Source organism: Bufo gargarizans, chromosome 4, assembly GCF_014858855.1.
Source record: "Bufo gargarizans isolate SCDJY-AF-19 chromosome 4, ASM1485885v1, whole genome shotgun sequence".
NCBI classification, from domain to species: Eukaryota; Metazoa; Chordata; class Amphibia; order Anura; family Bufonidae; genus Bufo; species Bufo gargarizans.
Window position 1 is genome coordinate 466,544,471 of NC_058083.1, and position 21,682 is coordinate 466,566,152.

A 21,682-nucleotide genomic window follows, 5' to 3' on the forward strand; every position below is an offset into this window, starting at 1 on the left:
TTTGTGGAGGAGGGTGAGCTATATGGTTTAAAATCCAGCTAAAAAATTAACCCTTCCAAATAACAGTCACTTGAATATTTTATTTATAACCTCAAGACATATACTGATTGTCCATAGTAGGTAAATCCACAAAGAAGGCTATGTAGGTTAGCTATGGGTGGGGACAATATCCCTATTTATAAATCCTAGACTAAACCCTCTGCCCAGGGACGGCCCCTAACGGTGGGGACTCCCTGTCCTCGAGCTTTATAGGTTTAATTGGATAATGTATCAACATAAATTCTGTAACAGGTAAGTAGCATATAAACTAATAAATCACACTAAGAGAAGGCGGAGACCCATATTATAATGAGACTGCCGTCTTAATGGGTGTTGATCACCATTCTCAGTGTGATGGTGTCTGTTGTCACACAGATATCAATTAAAAATGGACCTGTTGGTATTGGGCGATATTATTATTAGGAGGAGGAGGAGGCACATCAAGCATCGTGCACCGCTTGTGTATACGGTTATTTTATGCAGACATACAGGACTTCAGAGTGGATTTCTGTAAAAGAAAAACAGAAATACACACATGTATAGTTGCATGACATGCTCAACACTGACTCATCACCTGACAATTGTGTACCCACCACCGCGCTAATCACACAGCACTTATGGGTGACTCACTCTGTCCAGGTGTTTTGATGTCAGTCCACATGTGGTATATAGAATGCCACCGGGGCACAGATTAAGTAGTGTGAGGCGAACAGCCACTGAAAAAGTGAGACACACATATAAGGTTGTTTATATGTCTCCAGAGATATTCAATATTTGAGACCACCACCTTCCGAATCTCATAAGTGTAAAGGTAACACTACCTCAGATACGTCCCTCGTTTAGTAGACATGATCCAACATATACGGCTAGTTGATTATGGCAACCTAGATAATAAAAGGATTAGATAATAAAAAGAAATGGATACATCTAAGCCGACTTATCAAAGCCTCTAGAGGTTACTCACAATAGAGTCATTTTCCAAGGCGTCTCCTCCCCTGTTGTTCCTCCTAAGGTCCAGAGCTCAAGTCTCACTACCCCTCCCCATCTTATAGGTCCTCTATCAGTTAATTCCCAGGTGTTATCGATTGATATGTGAAGTTTTCATTCACACCTGTAGGGCAGGCATGCGGTGTAGGCGTGCGTTCCACCGTGGAACGCATCACACCACCGCAGCTTCCGATGTCAGATACCCTACAGGATATGTGAGTGGTTTAAGGCGTGCGTTCCATGGTGGAACGCACGCTCGTACATGTCCGCTGAGCCATATGGTTTGATTTTCTGTACTACCTTGCTGCTTGCACATATCATTCCTGTATGTATGTACTACTTTCTGCCCTTCTTATTTGGCATACTCTTTGTGTGTGTATGTTTGTTATGTCCTGATGGCTATTACTGGTTCCTTGGGTTTCTCATTTAGGAGTTGTTGGTTTAATACAGCACCAGTGTTTTATTTTGAGTTGCGAATTTGGGCCCTCATTGAGGTTCCCATCTAGCTCCTGTTTTGATTGGTTTTCTTTGCATTGTAAGTCAGTCAACCACCCTACCAATGCCCCAACTACCATCGCCTGGGCTGTATCCTGTAACAGCTTCTATATCCTACCAGGGCTATAGCAGGTCTTCAATCTAGACCCCATTCAACAGCACCTTAGCTTCTCTGTAAGCATGGTTTGGGGGAGATGAAGATTAGGGTGAAAATCTAATTTCCGTTAGAGTTGAATTTGAATTAAATACAACAATCATTTAAAGGGCATCTAAACCTTCACTCAAAGCACGAAGGGTGTAGCTCTCGCAGCATGCGGAAAACTCTTAATATTTCATGTCATCATTAAATGTCCACACTGAACTATAAAGCGGTTTATTTCTGTGCAGCTATATACAGTACAGAAAATTGGCTCTTCTTCAGAGACCTGTGTGTTGTAGGATGCTGCTCTGTCTCAGAGACACTGGGGGAGATTTATCAAACTCGTGTAAAGTTGAACTGTCTTAGTTGCCCATAGCAACCAATCAGAAATCCAGCTTACAGCTCCATTGGAAAATAAAAAAGGTGGAATCTGATTAGTTGCTATGGGCAACTAAGCCAGTTCTACTTTACACCAGTTTAATAAATCTCCCCCACGAGTGACATGTACATCTGTCAGAGTCCAAGAACTATTTTGTTTTCTGTTTTTTTGATGCTTGAAATTGCTGGGTTTTAGCCTTTATGGATTTCAGCAGTAACGACAGAGCTGGATCTACTGCTTTTCTAGCGGATGTTCCTGTTTTATCCCCAGTCTCCAGGTTTTCCTGCTGTCTCTTTACTGTCTCTGTGTAATTCTTCTGCTCTTTTTCCCTCCTCTTTGCTTTTTCTTCTAATACTTTTTCTATGGCTTTGGTTTTCTTGAAGTTGGGATCTGAAGGATCCACGTTGTATAAATGTGATGTGTACAGCGCCTGGAATCTTGAATCTTCAACATTTATCTGCAGTAAAAAATAAAATATGAATGAATGATTAATTAACAACAATCTGGAGCTAAAAGCTGCCCCACTCATCCGTATCCGTGACCAGGTGGAACCAAGCTCTTGCAGGTGCCAGGGACTAATCTGGCACAACGAGACCCATACCTTTGAAGCCCTCTTCACTAATGGGGATAAAACCCAACATTCTTTCTCAGACAGAATTGCAAAGTTAAAACGGTTGTCCCACCGTAATCACCTATCGGCAGTGAACACACATGTGGATAGGTGATATGTTCTTATGATAGGACAGTCCATTTAAGGTTCCTTTTAGCCAATTCTCAGTCCACCCTCGCTACCTACCATGGATAGAAAATGTCCCAAGGTCAACACCCATAGAGCCATGATTTCCATATCTTGCACTAGTGAATACTTATAAACCTAAAACAACTGTCTGGGCCCCCTTTCCCAGGATGAGAATTACATTCCTAGTTGTAAGGACACTTAAAGGGTTTCTGTCACTAGAATTTTCAGTATTAAACTGGCTGACATTAGCGATGTGCTAATGTCAGCTGCACCTAACGCTGCTATTCTAATGATTATCCGTGCAGCCGTTACTGTAGAATTCTTACTTTTAATATTATGTAAATGAGCCTCTAGGAGCACCTAGAGTCTCCCGTCTCCCACCTCAAGTCAAGCCTTCCAAGTGTTGATTGACAGGGCCAGGCATTGTTCGCATCCTTCAGCCTGCCCTGTGCCCTGGGAAAATCTTGCGCTGTTCAGTATTCTGCGCAGGCGCAGTGAGGGAAGGACGCTCGCAGGCTGCCAGCTTCCTCACCGCGCCTGCGCAGAATACTATTGCTAATGTCAGCCAGTTTAATACTGAAAATTCTAGTGACCGAAACCCTTTAATAGAAGTGAAAATGCAAGTTCCTTGTCTTGTAGGAAGGCCTTGTTAAGAGCTTTATTATCTAAACGGCATATTAGTGTCACACCGAGAATCTGGCAGATTATCCGGGATGAGTGTCTGTATAAAAGCTCGTTCTGGATAATCTGCCTGTGTAAATGATAGCAGCAATCACCCACTCATTCATCAGGTGATCGTATTGTTTTGCCGGCACCAACAATCATTGTTCCTATGTAGAAGTTTGTACTGTCTAAACAACGATCTCCTGCGCAGGAACAATGATTTTTTATGGGGACAAGCGATCATTGTGTTGATCGATTGTCTCCATATAGCGGAGATGATTGCTGCATGTAAATGCAGCTCTTATCTTCACTGGTGATGAGACAATTATCGGGAACGTTTGCTTTGTGCCCAATAATCTGCCAGATCATTGGTCCGTGTAAAAGGACCCTAAAAAACACCTATTAAGATGATATTCCTTCTTCAAGCATTGATCGCTATTGTCAGATACACCTTAGTTGTGAGTCGAAGGCCGCATTTACACCACCGCTACATACTTCTGTTGTTCTGCACTGTTCGAGTGCCGACTTCGGCACATAACAAACCAATGGAGCCAAACAGATTCCATTGACTATAATGGGATCCATTTCATTTCTGTTTGGGTGTCTGCTTTTTTTTTATGGAAAAAAAATCCTACATGCACGACTTTTTTGTCCACTCTATTTGGCAGAATGTGCAACAGAGGCCCCAAATGGAGCCCCGAAAACAGATGTGAACATGCCTGAACACTTGTATGGTCAACAGGTATATTATCTTTCCTGAGGCTTGGCCGAGTATGCATGTGTCCTGAATAGGAAAGGGGGAAAGAAGATGCCAAAGGAATCGTGCAGTTGAAACCATTATCTCCCCCTATCTGCCATAGGTAGATGGGGTAGATAAATGGTTGACTAGTCCTGCCAAAATAGATGGGTTTGGCCAACATTTATCTAATGCGTAACCTTTCGTCTATGTTTTGTGCTGGCCAAAGACCATTGTGGTTATTCTAGTTCAAAGACAACTAGTTGAAAACCACTGATAAAGAAGTATGTTACAGAACTAAAATAAATCCGTACGGATGGGAGCAGAGACTGGGATATACAAACACCACCAATATTATAAAAGCCTTGTATAACCCAAGCTTAGTAAAATCATGTAATCAAATATACACTTCCACTCATGTTATGTGGCTTTGATAAAAGCAGCTGGCCTCTAGTCTTTGTATGTAAGAGAACGTCCACACAGGACAGAAAAAAAAACTAAAATCCATACATGTTACATCCAGATTTTGTCGGAGATTTCACTGTAAGCATTATAAATGGTGAAATCCACAGCATTAATGGATAGCCTGCTGATTTAAAAATCTGCAATGCATGTCAATTTTGGCACCCATTTTTACACAGCATGTGGATGAGATTTGTTTAAATTATACTTCTATTGTAAAGTGCTACAGATTTTCCAAATCGCAAACCCATAGTGTATACGCCGTAAATGGATGTACCCTAACAAGTACAGTAGAAAGAGTTCAACACACTGGCCCTTTAAATAGATGTTCCACTCAATAGAAGCAAGAGGAAGAAGTTATTAGAACATGTTCAGACCCCATCTGCCTTCGGACCCAGCTAAATCCGAAGATTAGTAGCCTAAAAGCGTACACGCATTATATTTTTGTTCACACACTCGATCCTCCAGGCAATGCAGACTAGGTTCAAAATTACAGTAAGGACGGCGGTAAGTACATACATATGCATGCACATTAGAGCTTCTCTCTAGTGACAAATGCCCTTTAACAAGCAGATCTTAATGTTTTAAGACATGGAAGGACACATTTACTCCTTATTTGTGGAATATCTACATTAGACAATAGCCCATAAATGAAATACTACATTTCTGTCTGCTTGCAGACACCACTAGGGGGGGCTCACTGAAGACAGGTTAATAACAATGTTCAATAGTAGCAAGAAGTTTGCAGTAATAATGATATTAACTTTTTCCTTGCACTGTAAAAAATAAAGAATCAGCAGCATAAACTATCCTGTGGTGCAGAATTATAAAGTCACGGCATGTCAGTTTATACTGTGGATTTCCACTATGGCTTTCATACTTTACAAAGCAGGAGTGGAATTTCTGTAGCAGAAAAAAATAGGGCCTAAGTGAGCAGCACCTTGCACAGATCTACCAGACATTAATCAGCACAAAATTCTGGTTCTGAAAACAAAACGATGCTCATATTTGCAGGTGCGTTTTAAAATGCCACGTGTGTTCCTTAGAAACCACCAGCAAAGCCAACATGTTACTATGAGCTCATTTACAAATTGAATTTGGAAACGGAGATAAACCTGTGAAATCTCAGGCGTCTGTGAAGGGGATTTGGATTTACTTCAGCCATGGCATTTTAAGAATTTGGGTCCTGAATGAATTAAAACAAAACTAAAAAAAACTGACTACCACTAAAGTGGAATCAAATATAATGTTTGCTGCCAAATGCAAATGGGATTAAACATTCCTCACTAACGTTCACTGCAAAAATTGGCCTATAAACCGTTACTGCAAAAAAATACTCCAAAGGAGGGGGTTTTTGGAGGCGGAGAAAACCATTGATATTTCTGCTAAAATTAAGAAAATTATGTCTGAGAGCAGCTGCAAAAAAATAAAAATAAAACACATGGTACTTTGTGAGCAGGAGGAAAAGAACAAAACTAGACAACAATAGCTGTGTGTTTTATTTCGCCTTTAGAATAATGATATACCGTAATAAAAAGTCTGGGTGGAAAGATCCTCCCCAGACGCTAAGCAGCTTCTTCCCAGGATGCATAAGGCTTTTATTTAAGATATTGAAATATGTCTATTATGCCCCGGCATCAACCACAGGGCGAGAGTAGACTATCCACCGTTAAAGGCTCTTCTGTCATGAGAACTTGTACAGACCGATACAACTGCAAACAAAAACTGTGGTCTTTTATACTGCACCAGAATCAAGCCAGAAAGAAATTCTACAGAAATGAATGCATTTCACTAAAGAGGAGCATTGTAAAGAGAAACATATAAAAAAGAAAAAGAAAAAAAAGTAAGGCTACATCTTAGGGATGAGCAAATCGATTTGTGTCATTAGCAAGAGGTGAAGAAGCGCCCACCTGACTGCTGATTGACATGTCTGGACATCCAGCGTGGCCCTGTGCCGTTGCTCTGCGGGCGTCAAAGCTCAAATTTAGCTGCGCGTGCGCCGCTACCACTTTCGGCTGGTGACACAAGCACAGTCGCTGCTCCCGAAGCCAAATTTGAGCTTCAGCCCTTCATCGCTACTCGGTGCAGAAGCATAGGACTGGGCTCGATGTCTGGTCCTGTAAATCAACCCGGTGGAGACAGCCCCTCACAGGTTAAGAACTTTTGCTGATAATTCGATTTGCTACAATCGATTCGCTCATCCCTACTACATTTACACAACCCGCACTGGTCATTTTTATTGTCCTGCCTCATTAGAAGAGCAGAACAGCGAAAGTAACAGAAGTGCCGTATCTGGCACATAACTGAAACGAACGGACCCCACTGACTATAATGCGGTCCATTTGGGTATCCATTTTCTTAGTGGGAAAGAAGTCCTGTATGCAGGAATCGTGAAGGAGGCCTGAATGAACCCTCCAACACAGAAGCCCTTAATTGAATGAAAATAACCATTGGGCCAGTAACAACCAAAGAGCATTGCCAACCTGCAAATAAAGATATAATTTGCGTTTCTACCACTCTTCACCGTAAACTAAAGGCAGTCTTCATATCCCAGCACAAAATACAACAAAATATCAAAATCTATCCACACTCCATGTTATTCACCAGAATGTTAAAGGGCTTTTCCAGGACTAATTTACTGATGACCTATCCTTAGGTCATCAATGCCAGATTGGCAGGCGTCTGACACCTGGCACCCCCATAGATGAGAGCAGCAGTGTTGGAACCAGGTGTCGGAAGTACACAGTTCTGTACACTGTGTAGTGGCCATGTCTGGTTACTGCAGAGCTGCTCCTATTCATTTGATTTGATACTGATGTCATATCCTAATTACAGGTCACCAATAAATTAGTCCTGGAAAATGTCTAACCGCTGCAATATGTATACCTAGAAGATGGGCAGAACATAGTCCTTTGATTTCAAAGAGTCCATATGGTCCACATGCTACTGAATCCACTGCTTCCTCAGCATGCACAAACTATATCACAATTCGAAGTCCCAGCCTTAGAGCAAAGTATCATCACTGTAGCCATAAAGCCTTTACCTGTGTCTCGCTCGAAAAAAGGGGCACGGTTCCCCCAAAATGTTGTCTGTATGCTGTCTAGATACTTTGACAGTAGCTCTTCTGTGGGATCGGACCAAACGCACTAGCCTTCACCCTCCACGTGCATCAATGAGCCTTGACCAACATATCTTTTCTTGGATGACTTTTGGTAGGTACTATCCACTGCACAATAGGAACACCTTAAACATCTGATGTTTTGGAGATCCTCTGACCCGTTCATCTTGCCGTCACAATTTGGCCTGTGTCCAAGTTGCTTACATCCTTTCTCTTGCCCATTTTTCCTGCTTCCAAATGTCAACTTTTTGAACTAACCATTCACTTGCTGCCTAATATATCTCACCCCATGACAGGCACCATTGTCATAAGATAATGTTATTAAGTAATTTAATGCTATGGTTGATCAGTGGGTATGAGTAGATATGGGCAGAGCGCTGGCTTAGTGGTTAGCAATGCTACTGTACTCGAGTAGTGTTCACATGGGTTTCTCCTGGGTACTCTGGTTTCTTCCCACACCCCAAAATCATACAGATAACTTAAGGGGCTAGTATGCATGTATGATATTAATGTATTAATATGCATGTAATTAATAAAAGGACAGGCTACAAGTGACAGCAATTGGCTGCTGAAGATACTGGATCGCAGTCACCATCAGATGGTCCACTATGGAATTATCGGCCCGGTAAGTACAGGGGAGCTGCCTGATAACAAATGAAGCGTTCTGCACCTTGCACGGTACAATGGATTATGGTCATCATAAGAAAGCCATACCTGGAAGTCATCTTCCACCAGTTTATCTTTCTTCTTCAGCTTCTTCTTCTTACTGCGACTGAGGTTCTGCTGCTCTACGATCTCATCATAATTGAAATGCTTACGCTCGTCCTCAACATCGTCCATCATGAGCAATGCCATTTCCGCCTAAAATGTAAAAGGAAATTACATGTTTCAATCAGCATCACTTCATCCCAGATTTAAGGGGGGGGGGGGGGGGGGGAACATTCAATATAACCAAGAAAAAAATACTGTGGATTTGGCAAAATTTCACAAAGTACTATTCACATCGCTAGGATATGACATCAGTGCAAGATCACAGAGGCATAAGAACGGTCGGACCTGAAAGCGTCAAGGACGAGGCCCCTTTGGCTTTTCCCCTGCACACTGGAGCTCCAGTCCACCTGCAGCACTACTGGAGCGAATGGGACGGTTTTGCATTTCCCTGCACTGTGATGCAGGAAAAAAACGGAAGGAACTGCAGCGCTCATTACTGCTGAGGCCCCTGCACTCTGAAGATCATGGAAGGCCTCCGCCAGTCAGAATGAAATCAGCCATATGAAATTACATCTAATGGTTGTAAAACTAAATACATTTCATGGTATATTAAATGAGGATTCAAGTTATCAATGCAGAGAGTATGTATAGGTTGGGACGCGGTGCTGCTGTAGAAGCCACAGGAGGCTCATGTTAACACTGTTAATGGCAAAACCGCATGGCGGTTCTAATCAGATAATGTAATACTGTTGTGGCTTGAACCGGCGCATGGTACTTGGCAGCCTCCCAACCATGGCACATGTGTGCTGTGTGGTCTGACACCCAGGACCCCTACCGATAGGCTGTTAGAAGAGGCCGGTACTCCATGAGCGCCGTGGCCTCTTCCTAGACCATGTGATGTCACCGTACATCAGTCACACTGCCTAGTTGCAGGTCATCCCGATTCGAGTGAAGTGGGCTGAGCTGCGATACAAGCATGGCCACTATATGATGTACGGAATTGTGCTTGGTAAGCGCCTGGGAGGCTGCCGCGTTCACCAGAGCTCCGGTCAGAGCTGCAGCTTCCAAAAACAGCTGATCCCCGCCGATCTGACATTGATGACCTTTCCTGAGGATAGGTCATCAGTATTATTTCCAGGATAACCCCTTTAATGTACTTGCTTGCCATACGTTCTGGTCTGCCATCAATCTGTAGAGGTTATCAAGAATGAATTCTGTCGGAGCGCATGGGCCAAACAGATCTCCTTAGTGTAGACATGATACAATATACTGTACTCTACTGATGCTGGTTAGAGTAAATGAGCTCACGATCACTCAGTACCGCGACCACTTCCTGTAGGGCAGTCATTTCATTAGCATGCAGGGAAAACACCTCCTCTGAAGACAAAGGTGTCTGACCAAATAGACGAAGAGAACACATAAATCCTCTGTCATGAGTTTACCCGTCTGAAATAAACCATGAAATGTATCATTACACACTGCGGTGGTTTTGTGATCCCGCTGCCAGTCCACAGGCATTTTGCTGGAAAAAAAAAAACCTGTTCATTTCACTTTCCAGCATTACACAGCAACCCGATTTTTCCCTTAACTAGCCATAAAATTCAGTACCGCTTAGTGTTTCCATTGTTTGTTTTTTCCTCCCTCCTTACACAAATACCTTGGGTTTCCCTCCCATGGACGTTCTACTTTACATTCATACACGTGATTAAAGTCAATTGATTTAGTATAGGTAGAATCAGTAGGACTGCAATAACAGAGTGACATAGAAAACACGAGAAACTTGTAGCAATACTGGAAACATCGCACCCATAACCAACCAACTGGGCGACATTGCCTCCCGATGCACAGGCCTTATTCACCTCCGTTCAATTTAACCCCCCCCCCCCATTAGCAAACTTAACTGATTATAGGGAGTCCATGGACTGCTGACATCATGTAGTCTGAATACAGCTCTTCATCGCTAAGGATGGAGAAACCTTTCAACCTAAAGAGGTTGCCCCATAATCACAGCTTATCACTCACCCACAGGATCTGATTGCTGGAGGTCCCGCCGCTGCCTCTGTGGTCTAGTTTTATGCTGTCACTAAAACAGTATTAATACATCTCTGTTTACACGTGGGGGGATTTTCTAGTGGATTTACACAGTTGTTGTTTTTTGCCATAATAATCTCGCACACAGCAAGTGTAGAAATCCTAAAGCTGTGCCAAATTTATTAGCATGTGCCTCTTACTAAATATGGGGCAACTTATGCTGACCAAAGTTAGTATGAAATGCTTGTCCCATCAATAGGACATTCCATAAATGTCTGACAGGTGCAGGTTCCACCTCTTGGACCCACTTGTATCTCAAGAACAGGACTTGCCATGAACAGAGAACCGCTGCTCATGTCCTCTCTATACACTGCTATGGCTATTATCAGAAGTCCCATAACAATGAATGGAGAGCAAGTTGCACGTGTGAGGTCCCCTAGTCCATTCACTACTATGGGGTGTCCGAAAATAGCCAAGCCAACCTTCTGCTATTTTTAGGAAGTCCCATAGCGGTAAATGGAGGGTGGCTGCACATGAGCAGCTTGCACTCCATTCACGTCAAAGCCCAGATGGGATCTGCACCTATCAGACATCTATGGCATATCCTACTGATGTCATAAACGTCCAAGGTGGTAATACACCTCAAAATCTGGCCCATATTGTCCCTATTGAACCACGTAACACTATCTGCACCTGGTATCTATGTATGCTCTGTCACACGTCATATATAGATTTTTTTTTAAAGTATATATTATAATTTTAAAATATAATTAATAAATTATAGAGTGAAACACAGGCAATAAGCAACTTGGTTTAGATGGAGGGGTGGGAAGAGTTATCGATTTATTGTGGGAAAACGGATTATCGTCATTGCACTGAAGGCCTACATCTCCATTACCTCAGCTATCTTCTGGATTAGATTCAACCACTCTGTAAAGCTCTCCTGACAGGTCTGTTTTAGTTAATACCTGTTTTCTTCATGAAATAACATTGAGCGTCTTAGAAGTCCGCATTGTGCCGTTTCTCTTTTATTACTCTTGTAAATTGATGAAAAATCGACAACGAAGTGTGGCCAATCAGTGCCAACAATACCAGACTGTGGGGACAAACTACTTTGACAAAAGGGAATGGTAACGCCCATTTGTCAATGTATTCATAAATATTCAGGAGGAATAAAGGAGGAACAACGTCACGTAGAGCTTTAAGGAAAGATGCTCCAGAATTGTTATTTCGTGAGGAACAATATCATTTACCAAAGCAGACATGTGAGGAGAGCGGACTAGTGTTAAATGAACCTCTGTTTTCAAGTTCGGCGTACAAGGTTCGGGTTATCTAAGAATTCCGTTATGGATTCCGCTACCACAGACCATAACTTATGGTCCGTGGTAGCGGAATCTATAAAGAAATTCTTAGATAACTCAAACCTTGTATGCCAAACTTGAAAACAGAAGTTTGCTCATCCCTAGAGCTATACAGTACATAACATAATAACACTGCTCCTAAGCAGCGATCAGCGAGTCGCCCCATCAACAAGAGTTCTTCACCTGCGAGGGGCTGTGTCTGCTGCCCCTTACCGCCTGATATCTCGCTTGGCCCTGACAATTTCATGCCTGCGCCATTACTCCGAGAGGTCCTGCTTCTAGACCAGCAACGGTGTGCCGCCAAACGTCCAGGTAGTGGCACATGAGCAGTCACTGCTCCAGAAACTGATGTATAGCCTCTGCGCCTGTGCCGCTATTCGGAGTAGTGGCACAGGCACCAGATTGTTAGGACCAGGCGACATGACCCACGCTGTCAATCAAACAGTCGCGGGAGCTTCTCCAGCAGCGGAGACATTATTTTAGAGGCTTTCCTAATTAGTGTAAATAAAACTTAATGACGGTTTCAATGAAGTTCTTCATCTTTCTAATATACTTTGCTCATTCGTTTGAAGATCTCTGTTGTCAGTGATGAATAGCGTTCTTCTCACCCACTGTATGTGCCGGGCTGCTATTTCTCCTTCACATTGAAATCCATCAGGGAAGCGGATAGCTGTTCCATAGCCCTTATCTCTGCGCTCCTGAGAGCTCTTATAAATGCATTTAAGCTGAATTCATATCAATCTGATAAGAATTTAGCCTAAATAAGTATTTATCGGAAAATAGAGATGAGTGTTACAAACCAAACGGTCAGACAGCTCTTCTGGTGGATTTCAGTGGAAGGACAAAGAGCAGCCCAGCATATATGTGGAAAGATGCAGAGGACAAGCGGTGGAAAAAAAGTTATTACAGGGCACAAGTAATTTCCTTTAGTTCAAAATAAGTACAATGCAATAATAAAAAAGTGTTCAAAGGGGTCCATAACATTTAAGCTGTATTAATATAAAACCCCTATAAATTATAGCACCACCAATTTCCACTGGTAGATGAGAAAGTGAAAGGAACCACCTAGTCTTATAGAGGACTTCCTCTTTTAATGGTAGTTATCATCTAGGATTTTTAGGAATGACGCACAATAAAACATTGAATTCTCATACTTACTTTCTGTTTTTCTTTCTCTTCTTCATCTGCAGATGACTCTTGGTCTTCCTGTTTCTTACCACCAACAGATTTCTTCTGCAGACCTGAGGTGCAAAAAAAAGGTTTAAAGGGGTTCTTTCACTTCAGTAAATGAATGGCATTGATCACGTAGACAAGGCACTTACTAATGTATTGCGATTGTCCATATTGCCTCCTTTGCTGGCTTGATTCATTTTTCCATCACATTATACACGGCTCGTTCCCAGGGGTTACGCCCACCCCACAATCCAGCAGCGGTGGTCAGGCTTGCACACAATGGGAAAAGGCGCCAGCCTCTCTGGTGGCTGGGACAGCAGGAATGTGCATAGGCTTCTGCTGGATTGTAGGGTGGTCGTAACCCCTGGAAACGTGCAGTGTATAATGTGATGGAAAAATGAATCCAGACAGTAAAGGAGGCAATATGGACAATCACAATACATTAGCAAGAGCCTTGTATTAACTTTGTCTACATGATAAATGCCACTTGCTGATCGGGAGGATCAAAACATCTGGCGACCATGGGGAGCAGTCAATGGCAGGCTGCAACGGGGACGAGCCTCCCTAGCATCGCAGGTGACGCATTGGGGGGAATGTTTTTTAAAGTACACTATAAATGGAAGTGCCTAGCTCCCTCCTGACACAGGAGAAATAGGAGAGGGCACCTATGTTTTGCCCTTTTCTTGGACTGACATAACATCGCTGCCAAAGTGTCTGACAGCAGATATGCTGTCACGTATGCACACACATACTATATGTACAGAACAGCTTGTGGGAACACGGCCTCAGACACCATTGTACTTTCACATTAGGTTACCTGGTTTCTTCAGCTCCTCAGAGAAGAATGGGTCATTGTAATCAACATCAGATGGGACGTCATCCTCATCGGTAGACTCTTCTACACTCTCCTGCAAAATACAAGCAATGGAAAAGGAATTCAATCTGGTTGTTCACACGAATATAGTTTTGGACCCATTTTATAACATTTTAATCCTTGCAAAGGAGGAATTAAGTTTTGCTAGAAGTAGAAACTTTATTGGGATTTTTCCAATAATAATCTTTTTAAGTATGATCGATGGAGGTCCGACTACTGGTTTACCCACCTACTGTATATCAAGAAAAAGGGGGCCCTAGCCCTGCCTCTCATTGCATGGTCAATTTATGGATGGCACTTTTTGGCTTTTTCGGTATCTCGTGTTCTGAACATGTGGACAGTGCAAAAGCCCTAACTGATAATACTGACTACGTGTAAAACAGCTGATTTTTAATGCCATCTAAGCACACAGTCTCTTATTCTTCACAGCTAAACCCTCAAGATCAACAAGCAATGCCAATCAGCGGCACCCAAATCTAAAACCAGGATTACTTATATTAAAGGCGTGCTCAGATTTAGGGTCCATTCACATGTCCATGAATGCGGAACAGGTGCGGACCGATTCATTCTCTATGGGGCAGGAATGGATGCGGAGAGCACACAGTGTGCTGTCCACATCCGCATTTCCGGAGCGGGCCCCTGATCTTCCGGTCCGCGGCGCTGGAAAAAAATAGAACATGTCCTATTCTAGTCTGCAATTGTGGACAAAAATAGGCAGTCTATGGGGATGCCGGCCGGGTGTATTGCGGATCCGCAATACACTACGGACGTATGAATGGACCCTTAAGCAAATACATTTTATTCTTTGTATAATTAAAAGTAATACAATGTATCTAAATACTTTCTGTATCAATTCCCCATGGATTTCCATACTCTGCTTGCTGCTGTTCAGTGGGAATCTCCATTGCACAAGTCACAAAAGCCCTACCCTATTTGTGACTTTTTAAAGCCAGAATTCTGGAGTGAAGGCATAATAATAATAAATCAAGGCCTAAAAGTCGGTCCCATGCAGCGTGGAGAGAGCGATGTAAGCTTGTCTCTCTCCTCGCTCTGGCCATCGGTGGGGGCTTCAGGACTCAGACCCCCACTGACCAAAACTTTTGATATTTCGCTACAACCAAATTGAAGTCTAAATAAAGGATCCAATAATCAGAATAGAAACCGCATGTCTTACAAGCGATCACGGACATGTCATCTATCTTAAAGGGCTTCTGTCACCCCACTAAAGTGATTTTTTTTTTTTGGGCTAGTGAAATTAGTTATATTGCGATATATGACAATATAATTGTGTTACTTACTTTGATCCAGCAGTTTCTGCAAAAAACGAAGTTTTATAATATGTAAATTCGGTCTCTACCAGCAAGTAGGGCGGCTACTTGCTGGTAGCTGCTGCAGAAATCCGCCCCCTCGTCGTGTTGATTGACAGGGCCAGCCGGGATCTCCTCCTCCGGCCAGCCCTGTCGGCATTTCAAAAATCGCACGCCTGTGTTGATTCGGCGCAGGCGCTCTGAGATGAGGAGGCTCGTCTCCTCAGCACTCCCTCAGTGCGCCTGCGCCGATGACGTCTTCTATTTCGGTGATGTCATCGCCTGCGCCGAATCAACAGAGGCGCGCGATTTTTGAAATGCCGACAGGGCTGGCCGGAGGAGGAGATCGCGGCTGGCCCTGTCAATCAACACGACGAGGGAGCGGATTTCTGCAGCAGCTACCAGCAAGTAGCCGCCCTACTTGCTGGTAGAGACCGAATTTACATATTATAAAACTTCGTTTTTTGCAGAAACTGCTGGATCAAAGTAAGTAACACAATTATATTGTCATATATCGCAATATAACTAATTTCACTAGCCCAAAAAAAAAATATCACTTTAGTGGGGTGACAGAAGCCCTTTAAGTAATGGCTGGGACTAAACCAGTCATTGGGAAAGGAAACGGACTGCAGCGTACTTGCTCCAAAAACATTTGAGGATCACCACGTAGGTTTAGGACACAAACTACCAGCACAAAAAGCAAAAGAAATTAAAACAATGATTGAAGGGTTCTGATGCTCCGAGTTCTCCTCCGCCCGGGCCGAGCGGCAGTGTCACAAACACAAATGAGCCTTTTTTTTTTTTTTTTTTTTTTTTTAAAGCCTCTCCAATGTCCCAAAACAGCGAAAACAAAGATCAAAGCCGGCGTACGGCGACGGCCGGAACAAGCTTCATTTTCTCCCTGTCACATGTGTTTGTGATTGATGTGTGAGCAGAGCGCCAGGCCGACATTACACCACGTGGCAGGCGGGACAAATGTACACAGACTCAGCAGTTTGGGTTCTCTCTCATGCTTGATGAGGCTGGAGAGGACAAGTATTATTAACCCCTAGAGAGATGAAGGGCTGCATTTCTGGAATACAACAGCCTTCATCTTTGCCACTACATGCATGCACACGTGACGTAACCCCTTGAGGGCCAGGTCAGTTCTGGATAAGAATTAATGGCAGATTTTTTAAAGGGGTTGTCGGGGTTCATAGCTGAACATATCCCCATTTTCACCCCTCCAGCCTCCCTGATACGAGCATCAGAAGATTTCATGCTCCAAAACTCTCCCTGGGGACGGGCCTCCCTAGCGACACCCGCAATGCTAGGGAAACTCGTCCCCGTCCTCGCCTGCCACTGGCTGCTCCGCCCGACACCGGGTGTTTTCATCGGTGCATGGGGAGAAGCGGCAGTGGCAGTGCAGGGACCAGGAGCGGGGAACCAGGTAAGTATATTCCCTGTGAGGGGCAGTTATTGATATTGGATAACCCCTTTAAGATGAGCATGATCATTAGGTGTCAAGTGGTTAAGGGGGTTTTCCAGGACTCAAATACTGATGACCCATCTCCCCAGGCAGGTCACAAATATCAGGTCAGTGAGGGTCTGACTCTCAGCACCCCCGCTGATCAGCTGTTCAGGGACCCCAGTGTCCAGTCTAGCATGGTACTGCTAATTCACTGAAGTGCCATGGCCTCTTCCAGCAGCTGATTGACAGGAGTGCTAGGAGACAGACCCCTACTGATCACATATTGAGGACTGATCCTGAGGAAGAGCCAAGAACACATGCATACACAAATAGCGACTATAGTATAGTTTGGATGAAAAGACTGGACATATACAACAATTTTAAATCAATTAAAAAAGCATATAGTAAACCATGTCCTAGACCTATGGTTTACCCCTGAGAAGACCATGTGTAACGGCTATATACATGGGTTCTCATCCCCACTATGACCACATTTATCACCTCCATGCTCCAGGTTGCACCCCTGACGAAGCTGCAATATGCATGGGGTCTCATCCCCACAATGACTACGGCCATATTCAGGAACTGCATGCAATAGGTTGCACCCCTGACAAAGCCATATGCAAGGGGGATATGCTTGGGGTTTCATCCCCACAAAGACTACGGCCACATTTGGAACTTGCATGCAATAGGTCGCACCCCTGAGGAAGCCGTATGTAAGGGCAAAATGCATAAACTCTCATCACCACAATGACCACGGGACCTGAATGCTTTATCTTCGACAGGTTGCTTGATCGCACACTTTCACCCTTTGTCTTGATACTGCGTTATTAGACTTATTTATGATTTTATTAGATATGCATTTGTCTTAGTGCATGCAGGCTTTCACTGTAGTGTAGTGAGGTATGATTTTTTTTATCTGAGGCATACGGATCTGAACTTTCCTTGTGGAGGTCTGTGGGACCTTTTCATGGATCCAGGATATGGTTTATTGAATAGCCATGGCCTTTTTCATTGTTGTGCGTGTCCAGTATTTTCATTGCATATTTAATAATAAATATTAAAGCTGCGCATTTAATAAACACGGTATATTGAGCTGCAGTTGTGTATGCATGTGTTATTGGCATCTTCTATTCATATTTCCACATACAGCCTTCACTGGCATATGTGGTAACCAATCGGCAAAGATCAAATCCTATTCTGAAGACAGGTCATCAATATTTGAGTCCCTTTATGGTGGAAATATCATAGAAAATTATCTTTTTTTTTTTTTTTTTTTATACCATCAGTCTAAGAACGCTTCTTCGATATTTTGCCTGGCAAATTCTTCTTCTTTTTCCCCAATTCTTTAAAGGGGTTCATCGGTCATACAGCCGAGGCGCAGCTCAATCCCAATCAAGTTAATGGGGCTGAGCTGCAATACTAATCACAGCTGCTATGCAATAGACAGCGCTGTGCTTGGTAAGCTTCGCACCACTACCATGACATATATATGACATATACGGCCTATCCTAAGGACAGGTTATCAGTATTAAAAACTAAGACAACCCCTTTAACATTGCTGCTCCAGCACAAAAGAGAATAGGCTCTAAATGAGACGTCTGAGGAGTCCTGGATGTGTTCATACCCCCCAGGACTATGTGAGAGACAGAATCAGGGCAAGCATGTATTAACCAACAGAACCCAAGTCCAGCCTCTGGGGTACAATTCCACGTAATCCTGCAAACAGTATCCATTATGGCCCCCAAAGACTGTGTGGTCCCTAGAAAACAATGTATGGGGCGAGCTTGTATTTCCTTCTTTGGTCTCTAGGTTTGACATCAAATTGACTACTACACTGATCTAATGTTCTCTATCATAGTCTACAGCGTCTGTTCCTGCCAAGGCACCATGTGCATTTGAGGAATACAGGAATTAGTTTGGGAGCCATCATCGTCGGCTTTGCCTTGCAAAGATAAGGATTATACTTTATGTAATTTCTTGCATTCTACTTGATTGATTAAGAAAATATTGCATCTGGAAATCTTCAAGCATGGCACATTACATGTGCAGAATCTCAGGAATTCTGCAATATCCACCATGACATATGGAACTACCCACACCATTTACTTTAAGATATATTCAGCACACCACCATAATCGTACCTTCTTCTTCCTCTTCAGTTTCTTTTTGTCTTTTTGCTTCTGCAGGTACTTTTCCCATGGAGTTAGTTTATCTTTTCCATCGAGTTTGTTTTTAACCATCTGTTCTGCGTTTTCCTTGAGCCCTGGGGGAAAAAGGGAGTCCAAATATTAATTCATCTTTAATAATGCAGGCAATCTTATGCGAGACTGGGCTCAGAACACTGCCACCTGCTGGTATATTTCTATAACTACATTGACCAATTCTGTACCAGCAATTTCACACCGTCAAATCCCCTAACAATCTACAGCTGGATCCAGAATTTTCATCATTTCGCCACTGGATATATCCACAAGTAATTATAGCAATTTTTTACATAGGCGTTCCATTTTTATAGGCTCAGAATAATTGGACGGTCTTACAATTATAAAGGATTATATTTAAAGGGTCACTGTTGATCAGTGAAGGAGATTTATCAAAACTGGTTAAAGGGAAACTGGCTTAGTTGCCCAGAGCAATTAGATTCCACCTTACATTTTTTTAGAACTTTCTTGGTAATTGAAAGGATCAATCTGATTGGTTGTTAGGGGGAACTAAGCAAGTTTTCCTTTGCACCAGTTTTGATAAATCTCCCCCATTGTCTTTGTTCGATGACTACATGGCATGCACTAATATAGAGCTTGATGAAATTCTGTGCCATTTTCTATATTTCGTCAGGTATGCCCCCTTGTTGGCCAAGTGTTTTGTACTGTCCACACGGGTGTCTTTGGTCACACAAGGCCATCCTTGTGTGGCCAATGTCATGTCCTTCATCAAGGCCATCGGTTCAAAGCAAGTTTATTTTAATTTGCTTTGAAATTGTAGATGTGCTTCTTTTATCTTTGGAGCTCTGTTTTTCTTAGGATTCGCAGCCTCTAGGTGTAACCGCACAGCACATAGCGGCCGGATCTCTGCCGGACCCCATTATACAGGTGAAACTCGAAAAATTAGAATATTGTGCAAAAGTCCATTTATTTCAGTAATGCAAATGAAAAAGAATTGCATTAATGCAGCTTAAAATTTGAATTTTGTGAAAAGGTTCAATATTCTAGTCTCAAAGTTTTACACTCTAGTCAGCTAATTAACCCATACCCCCTGAGCATAGGGTACCTGAGATTGTGACTTTGGGGTTTCATAAGCTGTAAACCATAATCATCCAAATTATAACAAATAAAGGCTTGAAATATCTCGCTTTGCATGTAATGAGTCTCTCATATGTTAGTTTCACCTTTTAAGTTGCATTACTGAAACAAATGAACTTTGAACGATATTCTAATTTTTCGAGTTTCACCTGTATATAAAGAGTTTTCCAAAACTTTAATACTGATGAACTATCAGTATCTGATCAGCGGGGGTCCAACACCCAGGACTGCCTGACGATCAGCTGTTTGAGATGGCACCAGCGCTCCTGTGAGCACCGCAGCCTTCTCTCAGCTCGCCAACCACAGCGCCTGCGGCTGTGCTTGGTATAGTGCTCGGCCCCATTCACTTCTATGGGGCTGAGCTGCGCCTAGACCATGTGACCGATGAATTTGACGCCTAGGAAAAGCTGAGAGAAGGACGCTGCGCTACTGCGAGCGCCGGTGCCTTTTTCAAACAGCTGGCTTTGGCGCCATTGTGAAAATTCTGTCGCTGTCTTAATACCTCTGGACCCAGCTGTATATAACAACGACAAGTTGTCCACCATCATATCGATGGAAGATTGTGATTTACCGATTTGTCACTGATGGGACGGTACAATATTGTATGGATAATTTACAGCGGGCATACGTTTCCTCCTGCATCTGGTATTTTAAAAGAAACAATAAATCAGAGCCGCATTGTGCTGCTGTCTGGACGGTAACTCCATCTTACATAGTCTTTGAAGACGCACTTGAAAATATATTTAATTACAAGATCTTGTGTAACGCCTCATTTAGCATCAGGCTGGGAAATATAAAGCATCAGGCAAAGGCAAGTAAATTAGACAGTGATTACCCGCCACAGACAGGGGTGCTGGCCAGAGCCGAGTCCTAGATTCAGTGTTAATGAACCACATCTTGTAATTAACGCTGAGACCTTTTAGTAACGCTAAAGTCATCTGTCTGGCGCGAAAGCAAATGGACTGAGGACCACCGTGGAATATGAACTGGCACCAATACAGAGTTTCCAAAAGCAAAGGAGTAAAAATCCCTCCAAAACACAGGATTCATGTCTGCATTAGCAAATATCACTTATTCATCATGCATGCAAATCTGCTTGGGGTATTTGATTAGAGATTAACAGCATGGCCCTTGACATTTTGGGCTGGAAGCTTATTCATCTCCACTGTCTGGATCTCAGCAATGTTCCTCTTTAAAGGGGTTGTCCCATTAGGAAAACATATCCCCTTATCCACAGTATGCAAAGAGGTATCTTCCAAGAGAACCATGTCACCAGCGCCACCTTGTGGAAGTGGCTCCCTATGATTCAAAATCCAACTTTTTAACAAGCCTTGGGACATGACAAAGGGAGATAGCCAAGCCAGATATCCATCTGTAGACAGCTGTTCGTTGCTTACCGCTCATCAGAGTAAGATTCTGGCGGGCTAAGTGCGATATCTTGGATGCAGCTTACATAGGGTACTCTAAGGAGAGCCAGTACCCTACCTAATACCTATCTACAAGATAGGGCAAAAGTGTCTGATCGGTGGCGGTCTGACTGCCAGGGTGCCCACTAAATGCGAGAACAGGAGCCTGTGATTGCTGTTTGAGTAGAGCAGTAGACATGCATGGCACGTCCACTGCTTCATTCAAGTCTATGGGATTGCGAGAGATAGCCAAGTACAAGCGCTTGGCTATCTCCGGTAGCAACGAAGAGCTAAATAGTGTGTATGCGTG

At 43.1% G+C, this 21,682-nt stretch overlaps 1 protein-coding gene across 2 annotated transcripts in view; it reads right to left on the bottom strand.

Moving 5' to 3' along the window:
* Positions 1-1,878: 1,878 nt before the first annotated feature.
* ESF1 (ESF1 nucleolar pre-rRNA processing protein homolog) overlaps positions 1,879-21,682 on the bottom strand; it is a 62,622-nt gene continuing 42,818 nt past the window's right edge. For both annotated transcript variants that reach the window (XM_044289503.1, XM_044289504.1), the window contains exons 10-14: positions 18,809-18,930; positions 13,851-13,941; positions 13,019-13,101; positions 8,472-8,618; positions 1,879-2,496 (exon numbers count right to left, since the gene is read on the bottom strand). In XM_044289503.1, coding sequence (XP_044145438.1) covers positions 2,188-2,496; positions 8,472-8,618; positions 13,019-13,101; positions 13,851-13,941; positions 18,809-18,930 — 752 coding nt within the window. In that variant the 3' untranslated portion in view covers positions 1,879-2,187. The remainder of the gene's footprint in view (positions 2,497-8,471; positions 8,619-13,018; positions 13,102-13,850; positions 13,942-18,808; positions 18,931-21,682) is intronic.